Source organism: Hippocampus zosterae, chromosome 7 (assembly GCF_025434085.1).
Source record: "Hippocampus zosterae strain Florida chromosome 7, ASM2543408v3, whole genome shotgun sequence".
Taxonomy (NCBI): Eukaryota; Metazoa; Chordata; class Actinopteri; order Syngnathiformes; family Syngnathidae; genus Hippocampus; species Hippocampus zosterae.
Window position 1 is genome coordinate 12,425,791 of NC_067457.1, and position 12,219 is coordinate 12,438,009.

Sequence of the window (12,219 nt, forward strand, 5' to 3'; positions counted from 1 at the left end):
ACTCCTTGTACTCTGAAAACTGACTTGAATTGTAGTTTTATTGTAGTTTTATAGTTTTTATTGTCAAACTTTCACGTTTGGTTTTCTCTTGTCTGTAGACTGTGGAGCATGGCTTCCCTCACCAGCCCAGTGCTCTGGGCTACAGTCCTTCTCTGCAGCTGCTGGCCATTGGTACTCGTTCAGGAGCCATCAAATTGCATCCTTTTTTTGAAAGGCCGTTTCTATTGTAAAGTTTTTAATCATGTACAGTATATTTTAAATTGAACTCAGCAGTGTCTCTGGATTGCTTTGTCGCTTATAAGTTGTCCCTTGAAAACATGTGTTCGTTTGACAATGGGGAAATTTTCAACATGACCAAACACATTAGAAACATATTTCTCTAGTCAGGATCTGTTGGACCTTTCCCTGAAAGTATAATCTCATAAATCTATAATGAAAATATATTGTCGTGACATGTCTATCAAAAGAAAATTGATCAAAGTGGTGGTTGTATTTGTATTTTGTGTTCATGTTGACATGTGCCTCAGAATGATCACAGTTGTGATTATTCAATTTGATTTAAATGTGGTCTAAGTGTTTCCATAACCTAAGGTCAGGTATGGATCCCCAGGTGTGGAGTTCATGGGTCTACATGATGAGAATGCCGCAGTCACTCAAGTACACTTTCTCCCCCATCAGGTACAGATTTATCAAAGCATGTTCTCCAATATTGATCAAGGTGTCAAGCTTTTTAGTATATAAATGATTATAATTGTTCACACCGTTTGGAATATTGTTGTATATGAAATGATAAAATCATGATTGTATTATGTGATGTATGTTATATATATCTATATTTTGTTTAGGTTGAACTGGTGACTCTGCTAGACGACAACAGCTTGCACATGTGGACTTTGAGAGCACACACAGGACTTTCAGAGCTTCTAGAGATAGGACGCTTCACTCTCACTGGTCCACCTGGGTAAAATAAAAAAAATTCTGTCCACACAGTACAATTTGTTCACTATTCGATGAAGGTGAATCAGATTTAAAAACATTTTTCAAGTTTCATCCCTCTTGTACTGTGTTTATTCGAAAACAGGGAATTTAAAACTGAGGGCAGGAATTGTACAAGAAAAATTAGTTGTGATTTGTGTTACTAGTTTGGCCCCAAAAATGGGCAAAAATATTGCTTTGTTATCCAAAGTAAAAGCAGGTGTTTGTAAATGTTGATTCCACACAAAGACAAGGGTTCTTTCATGGAGGACTACGAAAATGTGAGAATATTAGACTCATGGTCTCGAAATGATGATTGTATTTTATTGGACTACAAGTTACAATGGTTTTCATAGTTTGGCTGGTCCTGTGCGAATACTCGGGTGCGACTTGTATCTATTAAAATTAGAGCACCCAGAATCGCCCATTCCCAAATGGTGTCAACTTTATGTGCATTAACGCCAATTTCTTTCCACCAGCGGTAATGCACCAAAAGCATTTGCCAACTACTAATGCAGCAGTGGCCACCTTCCCAGGTTCTTTACAGAAAAAAGTCAGGAAACAAATAATAACACTAGTAATGAAATAAATAATAACTAAATAACCCTCTCTGAGTTCTTCACAGAAAAAATAGGAAATAAGTACTGACTAAATAACTCTCTCTGGGTTCTTCATAGAAAAAAAAGCCATGGAACATTAACTTTCTGTTGTGCCATGCACAATCTTAACAGATAAAAGTTCAGCTCAGTTGTCAGAACAGAATCTCTCTGACGCATATGAGCAGTCTCTTAAGGTTCTTGTGTTCCTTCCTTATAATCCTTTTGTAGGTTCCAGTAGGCTTGTAGACACCGCTGCTTGCAGTCAGGGTTTTTTGGGGGCGTTTTTAACACAGATATAGGTTTTTGACCCAAGGACAACAGGAGGGTTAGAGGGTCGGGCCAAATGTGCTGACGGGCCGTATCCGGCCCATGGGCTGTAGTTTGGAGACCCCTGACTTAAAGCTTTAATCATAAAACCTTATACCGTAATTAACATCATCAACATTGCCTTCTGGGAGAGGTGAAGTGGATTGTGTTGGTGGCGTAGAAGGCAGCTCTCAATTGACTTGGAGGCTTTTGTTTCACTCGGGAAGCTGCTGCTGGAGGCGCTGGCGGTGTAGCTGAGGTTTTAAATTGTAGAAAAAAATGGTGATGAGTAGCTCTATGACATTTATCTTGTCTTCTTTTCAGTTGAAATCAATTTAAGGTTTCTTTATTTATCAGACAATGGTCTTTTTTTATTGAAGAAAAAAACTCTAACCAAGCTAACAGTTTCGGCTGTCTCTTCAGGCCTTCGCCTGAGCTGTCAGTGTCATGGCTTCCTTGTGATACGTAAAAAAAACAAAAAAAACAGGAAACCTTCAAAATTATTTTAGCCGGTCAAGGCTGCGACCCAACTCCCCGCTGCCGCCGTTATAGCAATGTGGCCCGATGAGCGGCCTCACACGCTCCCACACAGCTGGGACGCATTGCTTCGGCAGCGCATTGCTTCGGCAGCTGGGGTTGGAGCGCAGCTCAACTCATCAAAAAAAAGTTTTCGCTAAAACAAAAAAAAAGTTACAGCCAATCAGCTTATGGGATAAATCCACTCGTGCTCTCATCGGTCGATGTCGTGCCGGGAACTAATCACGCGCCTTGTTTGAGTGGGCATGTACAAAGCCTCTGAGTCACGTCAGCTCTTTGTTCGACATGCAGGGAAACCTCTCTCGCACATCAACATGAAACAATGTCTTTCTGTAATATGGGCACCGATATGGCTGTATTTTTAATTTTTGGTAGAAAAAAAACGCGAAACACTGAAACCGCAAAACTTGAAACGGAAACTGACGAAGGATCACTGTATTTTTCTTGAGGGCATGAAGGGTGAAGTTGGGGGGCAGTGTGGAAAAAAAATAATCTTTATCGGGGCCAGATTTTGGTCAGAAGTGGGTCTCACTACACCAGGGGTCGGCAACCCACCCAAAGAGCCATATCGGGCAAAAAACAAAACAAATGTTTCTGGAGCCGCAAAAAAAATAAAAGCCTTCTATAAAACTTATAATGAAGGAAACACATGCTCTATGTATGTCGGAGACTGGACTGTCTCAGAATTGTTTGTTATTCATTCCTTTGTTGTGTGTTCACAAACGCCCCCATAGAATTTATTTTCTGATTTCCTCGCTTGATTTTTTGTTTTGGTGCATTATTTATTATTTATTATTATTATTTAATTATATTTTCACTTTTCTTAGAGTCAGTGTAGTGATCATGAATTTCCGTTTTTCGGAGGCTGTCTTTGAACGCCTCTCGGGTCAAACGAGAGGAGAAAAGGCACAGAGTCGGACGCAGACGTGTCTGTGTTTGTCGAGACTGTTAAAAGCATAAATAAAGTGTTTTAATAAATCAACACCACAGCTCTCCTTTTTCGGAGCTGCAACATGTATATATATCTATTTGAGCTATATTAGCCTACTATCAAAATCTTTTTCCATTTTCAAACATTTTTTATAAAGCTCCAGGGAGCCACTAGATGTCGCTAAAGAGCCACATGCGGCTCTGGAGCTGCGTGTTGCCGACCCCCGGGCTATACCATTGAAATAAAATAAATACATAACATTAAAACAAATATATCGTTCAATAGCAACCTCTTACTTTTCATAATACTTTTACACATGAGAAAATTATGTAGTCCGGTGGTTAGCACGTCGACTTCACAGTGCAGAGGTACCAGGTTCAATTCCAGCTCCGGCCTCCCTGTGTGGAGTTTGCATGTTCTCCCCGGGCCTGCATGGGTTTTCTCCGGGTACTCCGGTTTCCTCCCACATTCCAAAAACATGCATGGCAGGCTGATTGAACGCTCTAAATTGTCCCTAGGTGTGAATGTGAGCATGGATGGTTGTTCGTCTCTGTGTGCCCTGCGATTGGCTGGCAACCAATTCAGGGTGTCCCCCGCCTACTGCCCGAAGACAGCTAGGATAGGCTCCAGCACCCCCCGCGACCCTAGTGAGGATAAAGCGGTTCGGAAAATGGATGGATGGATGAGAAAATTACTTTTCATATGGAAGTGCATTTAATGTCAGGTATGTTAAGGCTTTTACTGAAGTAATATTTGACGAGGTGACTTTCACTTTTCTTTGATACTTCTACTCTTGCAATGTTTTCAGGTACTTTGTACATGACTTTCAATTACTTCGTGAGGGAATTGATCAATTACTTTTCTCTTGTTTTTAATTTGCGTGTGGTTATGCTATGGATCTTATTTTTAAGCAATGTGGAAGGCAGAAAGGCCACTTGTCAGAAAACAATTACACACTTACAGTGATAATTTTACAGTTTACCACCAGCGAGTCCCAGGGACTCGCTGATCAGAAAAGTACGAGTCCCATTATGCTTTTCGGGAGTCCCAAATTTCGAATTCTGAAATGGTCTACTTATTCAATTCATATCATGTGATAATAACACAAACAACAACATACAATTACAAATAAACGTTGCAAAATTTTAAATAATTCAGTAGCAGGCCTGAGGATTTCGGAAATTTACGGTAATCGTTTTTCGGTTTCATTGGATTACCCAATGGGAAACCACGGTAACTAATTTTGGGTTCCGTAAACGTCTATCATGGAAACCCATTTTTCTATTTTGACTGATATTCATAATCAAGAATTCTGAAACTCAAAAGTATAATGCTTCAAGGGTAAATGTTAGAAAACTATCCATGAACAATGAACATTCCATCAGTAGCTGTGGACTCCAGGTTTATTCAATAAAATAAATGGATCAAAATATGTTGTACTCATATGGCATCGTGAATACAACATACCACAAAATCAGAGTATTTTTTCCAATCTCACACTGCAAAGATTAATTTACTGGTAATCATTAATACAGGTAAGTATTGATGTGGCTTGACATCCTCTTCCCAAAACGGTGCATGTGTAATCTACTATCAATTTGACGAAATAATCTAACACACGTCATCATTAGTTCTACCAACAGTTAACATTATCATTCCTACACGTGACGAATGTTTTATTGCTAAAGTTACCATGCTACAACTAGTAAATTATAGAATAACCAATACTGTTTCATAACATTTTCATAGCGATTAGCCTATTCAGTGATCCATCGCTATTTCACGGTTCGTTTATCGCGGCTTCAGTGTATCGCAGATTTTTTCAAACATATTCATAAAAAAAAAATCTTTTTTTTTTTAAGTCTGCAAACGGTCCGCGAGGAGCAACGAAAGTCAGCAAAACAACAGCGAGTCACATAGAGCAACATATACAGTACATGTGGGGTGAGGGGGGACTGAGAAGATGCAGCAAAGCCATGTTGATTGTCTGTCTGTGCATCTTCTTTCTGTCTTATCACATGGGTTACTCTTTGATCTTTAATAGGTATCTAAGTGTGTGTGTCTTGTAGTTTTTTTTTTTTTTGGACTGAGAATTTTCCTTGCGTCCCAAAAACGTACATTATTTGGAACTGCGTGTCCTGCGGGAAAATTGTGCGTCTAGGACGTGGGACGCAGAGGTACGAGATGGCTGACTTAGTGCACTTTGAGAAAATTTGAGTCAAGTCAAGTCAACAGTATTTATAGAGCACTTTCAAACAGCCATCGCTGCATACAAAGTGCTGTACATGGAGCGATTTAATAATGTGAAATCCTGTTGTGTTAACTGTATTTAATCTCTCGCCTTAACTCCTCCTTAGTGCCCCACCAAGTGTGACCAGGGTGACAGCGGTGCTGGCCCACTCTTCTGGAGAGCTGTTGCTTCTGGGAACTGAGGGGGGGCATGTCTTTATAGTTCAGGTGCCTGGCTTCAGAGAGCTTGAAGAGAGGAACATCAGTCTTGCTGAAATTACCAACAGGTGAGAAAATGTATAGCTGGAAAAATTCTTTCTTGACAAATATAATTATGTTCGGTGTTCAGAGTTTGGACATATGCAATAAGTAGTGCTGTACATGTAATGGTCGAAAACCCCCAAAAAGTGTCAAGTAGGAGTGGTCAATATGGGCTAAAAAAATACAGTATATCCATATTCCGGACACTCTGGAGGAGGTGGGCAACAGGAGGATGCGAGCTAAGCTAACAGCTATGAGGGACAGAGCCTCCCACCCCCTCCAGGCCACTGTGGCAGCACTAGGTAGCTTCTTCAGCCAGAGACTGATACACCTGCGCTGCAAGGAGAGGTACCGCCACTCATTCCTGTTGACAGCTGTCAGGCTATTAAATAGCTGATAGACAGTCTTGAAAATCTGGACTCACCCCCACTCACCCATTTTTAATATGCTTGTATTCATATGTTATAGTTGATATTTATATTTATTTATATACTTTTTTGTCTTCTACTTTCTCCCTTTCATAATTTTGCTGTTGTAAATTGGGGATTTCTCCATTGTGAAACAAATAGTTTTTTTTATCCTATCTTATTTTTTCCAAAAAACTCTATGATTTCTACAATAGATGTGTATTGTTATAGCACTTTCACAACAGCTGCAGCTATAACAAAGCGCTTCACAGACAGTTAATATAAATTAACAAAATAATAACACAACACACGTAACATAAAACACGGAGAGTCATGCAATCTTAACTACTTTTCCTGCAAACTCTTTGTTGTTTGAAACAGTTCTCGATGAAAGAGGAGATAATCAAAGTGTCCTTTCACCAGTGGATCAGAGACGTAATGCTCAAAATGTGCACATGTCTGCTACAAGCTAAATTTGAAAGTGAACAAGAAGCTGGAGCGTCCGTTGATGAAAAAGAGATTGGTTTACTTGTCCTGTCCCATGTCAATCCGCTGCAATTCCAAGCGACTCTCAGGTCCAATTACCGATTTGTGCTCCGCGACGATGCTCCACTCTTCTCATCCTTGGCCCAACAAGCCATCCATCCAACCGCACCAGCGCAGACTGTCCAACAGCGTTGACATCTCCGCTAAACAAAACAGAGCTGTCAAAAATGCTGCCCATTATAGGCACAAACAACACTCGCGCCCCGTGGCAGCTTTACTTAGCTTTTCTTTAGCATGCTTGTGGACTTGCGCAGTTGACCTCATAATCCATTTGGTTTGCGATGGAACAGATTTGTCAATGAATTGCAGAGTGTTTCGTCATATCTACCAATTTTATTCCAAAGTGACATCACACGAATGATTTCTAACTGCAAATCATTTCCAGGCAACGTTATTAAATAGTCACTGCGATGAGAGACTAAATTTGAAGTAATTCTGTCTTCTATTAGCTGGTCCCACACGTGACTGAGTCTTGCCTGCCGATTCACAGAATGAGGGTTTATCACTTCCTCTGATTCACTTTACAGCGAATCAATGGACTCGCTCATCTTTTCTTTTCAAGACAGTACTAACACCTGCTAATATAAAATTGCAAATCGTGAAAGCAACAATGACGATATCAATGACACTGTATATCGCCCACCTCGTAGTGTCAAGCTTAATTAGGGAGAGCAAGTCGGGCCACAAAACATCAACATTTCATATCTTCTACTTCAAGGAGAGTTTTGCGCTTTGTCAGCGGAAGAGGCAAATAAACATGACTGCCATAAAATAAATAAATAAATGTATCACTCAAATTAATTTCAGAAAGGGCCAGCAACCAAATACAATCCGTGTTTTATTCAACTTGCCTCTGAGTGAAATGTTGAAAAACCGTGGTCCATGAGGACTTCTTGCCGGAAAACGTAATGATCCTTGTAAATAAAATGTTTTATTTGACTTGCCCGTGGCTTATAGCCTTTATGCAAAACAGAAACAAACACGGCCCATAACAGTGTATTGCAACACACAGATCATACCAAACAGGACTCAATTTTACCAAGTACAGTAGTACGTCTATTTACAAAATTAATATGTTCTAGAAGAAACTTGAAAAGTAGAGACGTGTTTTCCATGTAAATACCCCAATTCCAGGTCTCCCAAAATTCTGACATAAATGTTTTATAAAAGCTTGAAAATGCATCAAAATATGTAACAAATACATGTTAGATTTAGATTATTGCACAATAAATGAGAGTTGTGCATAATATTTAAAAAAAAAGCATAAAAAATAAAAATGGTCATTTAACTTTTAACTGTGTCATCATCGTTTTTTGGCCCCTTTAGTTTTTTGCCAGCTTTTAACAATCCTTCGAAAATGTCCAAGGCAAACATCAGCATAGTAAGCGATCGTCCTACTGGTCAACACTTTTTCTGGGTGATTCACATTTACATAAAACTAACGGAACGCCTCATGGCCTGAGGGGCGAATGATGAAGACACTTCCTGCATCTCACCACACAGACAGATCCGGTAGATAAGATAAGATAACATAAGATAATAAAACCTTGATTAGTCTCGCAATGGAGAAATTCCCAATTCACAGCAGCAAAGTTATGAAAGGAAGAAGTAGAACAACAAAATAATAGGAGCTGCTGGAGAGGCAGCCACTCTTGCGGCGCCATTTTGAAGTAAAAAAATAACACAAATAACACAACACTTCACATAGGACACAGACAGTCGTGCAATCTTCACCACTTTTCTGCATATACTTTGTTGTCTGAATCAGTTATAGATGAAAGAGGAGAGGATCAAAGTGTCCTTTCACAAGTGGATCAGCGAGGCCCTCTTAGCCAATCGGATGCCAGGGTGATGCTCGGTAGTAGCCAATGGCAGAGCAGCTCTAAGTATGTTGCGTTCAGGAAACTTGAAGCTGCGAGTCCTGCTGTCCAAACTCTATTTTTACTTTTTGTATCTTCTTTTTTTAAGATAAGAAAACCTTTATTAGTCTCGCAATTGAGAAATTCCCAATTCACAGCAGCAAAGTTATGAAGTGGAAGAACAAAATATAGGAGCTGCTGGAAAGGCAGCCACTCTCGCGGCGCCATCTTAAAGTCAAAATAACACAACACAACACATAAGACACACATAACAAGAGGCGATATTTTCCTGTTGAGGCATTTCGTAACTTGCAAATTTCATAGAGACGTTCGTAAATAGAGGTACCACTGTACCAAAACGGCTAGATGTGCACTAAATATCGTGCTGAAACTGCTGTTAGGTGAGGTGCTTCACCCTTATAAACTATATTTTATGAAATGAACACATTCTGGACAATGAGAAGATTGTCCCTGTTTCTGGATTGCTGGTGGTGGGATTGTGATGTAGTTGCCCTACTTGTGTCAAGAAATGTGCCTTCATCTCTTTTAGTGTACCGGATAATTGCATAGTGCAAAGAAGTTTAGAACATGTTGAAGCCTTAGAGGAGAACCCAGCTGACCCGAATCATGTTGCTATCGGTTATGGACGAGGTCTTATTGTCATCTGGGATCTTCAGAAACGGTGTGCGATCCAGCACTTTCTGGCTACACAGGTAGGAAGTGACATACAGAATGCTCAGCACAATGCTTAATGATTTGATCAGTACATAAATGTGATATTTGGTTTTTGTCCATACACCACAGCAACTGGAGAGTCTGTGTTGGACAGAGGACAGAGGATACATTCTTAGTTGCCACAGCGATGGTAGCTACTGTCGTTGGCTGTTTGGTGAGGAAGATGGAAATGAGGTGGAGAAGTCAGACATTCCTTATGGTGAGGATGCTGCTTGCCCACTTTCCGATACTGTTGGATGAGAAAAACATTCAGCTGGATGGGAATGAATAACTTATTTTCCTTGCTTTCTCTAGGACATTTCCCTTGCAAAGCCATTTCTAAAATAATTCAGCTGCCTACAAAGAAAGGGTATGTTATCTTGTGTTTTCATTCGCTCATTTATTTCAGAGACGTGTATGTGTGTTAATGTTTGCTGATGGGTGACATGCACGGAATGTACTTTTAGTCAAGTTGCACACCCACTAAAGTGCATCTTTTTGCGAAACAAATGTAAACTGATCATTGTGACTATTTGCTTCAGGGAGAAATGTATATTCTCATCAATTTAAAGCCATTTCCAAGTGTCTTGCCCTGCCACACACCAAATGACTCAGCAGAAGTACAAGTACTGGAACAAATACAGTGGGTGACTTATATAAGTGTGTGTGTGCGTGTGTGTGTGTGTGTGTGTGTGTGTGTGTGTGTGTGTGTGTGTGCGTGTGTGCGTGTGTGCGTGTGTGCGTGTGTGCGTGTGTGCGTGTGTGTGCGTGCGTGCGTGCGTGCGTGCGTGTGCGTGTGCTGGATCACCACCTTATCGTGGTGAGGCACTTTGCGCGTCTCCGTGACCCCTATAGCTATGTCGGCACACTGTTGGACCTGGCTGAAACTCCTGACAGGCCCCACCGGAGGACAACACTTGTGGCCACAGAGCTCGCGAGGTATAACATCAATATAGCAGCTCTCAGCGAGACCAGAATACATGGAGATGACTCCCTGACAGAAGTCGGTGCAGGGTATACCTTCTTCTGGAAAGGGGTCCCTGAAGGCACTCGTCGAAACCATGGAGTTGGCTTTGCTGTGAAGTCCTAACTGCTGAAGCGCATCCCAGAATCCCCTACTGGCATCAAGAAAAAGCTGACAACATGGCGCATTCCCCTGGCAAAGGGACGGTTCGCCACACTCATCAGTGCTTACGAACCAACTGTGAATGCCGAGCACAATATAAAGGAGGATTTCTACAGTGCTCTGGACACCATCCTGCAGCAAACACCGGCTACGGACAAGCTCATAGTCATGGGAGATTTCAATGCTAGGGTGGGCACGGAACACCTGGTATGGAGTGAAGTTATTGGCCAGCATGGAGTGGGGAAAATGAACAACAACAGCCTTCGGATCCTCTCCCTCTGTGCAGAACATCAGTTGGTCATCACTAACACCATTTTCCAAATGAGGAACAGGTTTAATACCACATGGCAGCACCCCCGTTCCAAACACTGGCATCTCCTGGACTATGTGATTATCCGTCAAAAGAACATACGGGATGTCCTCATCACCTGTGTCATGCGCGGAGCTGAGTGTTGGCCTGACCATCTCATGATCAGATCCAAACTCCTCATGAGCACCAACCCCGTCATCCAAGAAGAGCTCCCAACAAAAGGCTCAAATGTGTGCAACATTGAACAACCCCACCACCAAAGCCAACCTCCGGCGACTCCTTGCTGAAAACCTTGACAAGATCCCTTGACAACATCAAGTGACTGGCCAGCTCTGCACCACGCTATCCAGAGCACAGCCTCGGATGTGCTTGGCCAGTCAAGGAAGCGCCACCAGGATTGGTTTGACTGCAACTCAACCGAGATACATACTGTACACTTCTGAAAGCAAAGCATGAGGCCCATAAAGCTCTCCTGTCCTGCCCTACATCTCTCACCCGTAAAGCCACCTTTTCTGCAGTTAGAACAGTGACCCAGCGAGCACTCCGTATCATGGAGGACACCTGGTGGGTGCAGAAGGCAAATGAAATCCAAAACCTGGCAGACTGTAACAACATCCAGGACTTCTACAATGCCATCAAAGCACTGTATGGTCCCAAGAAGCGGGCAATTGCTCCAGTCCGATCAGCTGATGGCTCTGCACTCCTCAAGGACCACCATGAGATCCTTGCCCGTTGGGCAAGACACTTTGAAAATCTTCTCAACCACACCAACCCTGTCAACCCACACATTCTGGACAATCTTCCAGACCGGCCAACAATCAAGAGCCTCGCCACCCCACCATCCTATTCTGAAACCCAGCAAGCCATTGCGGACCTAAAGAATAACAAAAGCGCTGGACCTGATGGCATCCCCGCAGAGGTTTTCAAACACGGAGGTTATCTCCTCACGCGCCGACTGCACCTACTGATTCAAAACATCTGGGAACAAGGGACCGTCCCGCAGGATTAGAAGGATGCTAACATCGTTGTTATTTATAAGCAGAAAGTGGGCAGAGCAGCCTGTGGGAATAGCCGAGGAATCTCTCTCCTCTCAATCGCAGGAAAGATCTTGGCGAAAATCATGCTCAGCAGGCTGGTCAAGCACATCTCAGAAGGTGTGCTTCCAGAAACTCAGTGTGGCTACCGGAAGACTAGATCCACCATTGACATGATCTTTGTTTTGAGACAACTTTTGGAGAAAAGCAGAGAACATCACAAGGAACTGTGCATAGCCTTCGTCGATCTCAGCAAAGCCTTTGACACCATCAACCGTGAGTTGCTCTGGAAACACCTCCACAAACTTGGGGTGCCACCCAAGTTTCTATGCATCCCCCATCAGCTGCATGATGGGATGCAAGCGAGAGTGCTCAGCGGAGCACT

General features: G+C 42.1%; 1 protein-coding gene and 1 long non-coding RNA gene across 5 annotated transcripts in view; both read left to right on the plus strand.

Moving 5' to 3' along the window:
- LOC127604130 (LLGL scribble cell polarity complex component 2-like) overlaps positions 1-12,219 on the plus strand; it is a 75,195-nt gene that overhangs the window by 29,274 nt on the left and 33,702 nt on the right. For all 4 annotated transcript variants that reach the window (XM_052071051.1, XM_052071050.1, XM_052071052.1 and 1 more), the window contains exons 3-9: positions 99-196; positions 597-678; positions 846-961; positions 5,706-5,864; positions 9,201-9,363; positions 9,455-9,584; positions 9,680-9,734. In XM_052071051.1, the coding sequence (XP_051927011.1) occupies positions 99-196; positions 597-678; positions 846-961; positions 5,706-5,864; positions 9,201-9,363; positions 9,455-9,584; positions 9,680-9,734 (803 nt within the window). The remainder of the gene's footprint in view (positions 1-98; positions 197-596; positions 679-845; positions 962-5,705; positions 5,865-9,200; positions 9,364-9,454; positions 9,585-9,679; positions 9,735-12,219) is intronic.
- LOC127604341 (uncharacterized) lies at positions 1,006-4,908 on the plus strand. The gene is made up of 2 exons (XR_007963275.1): positions 1,006-1,768; positions 1,874-4,908. It is a non-coding gene; the product is annotated as an uncharacterized LOC127604341 (long non-coding RNA).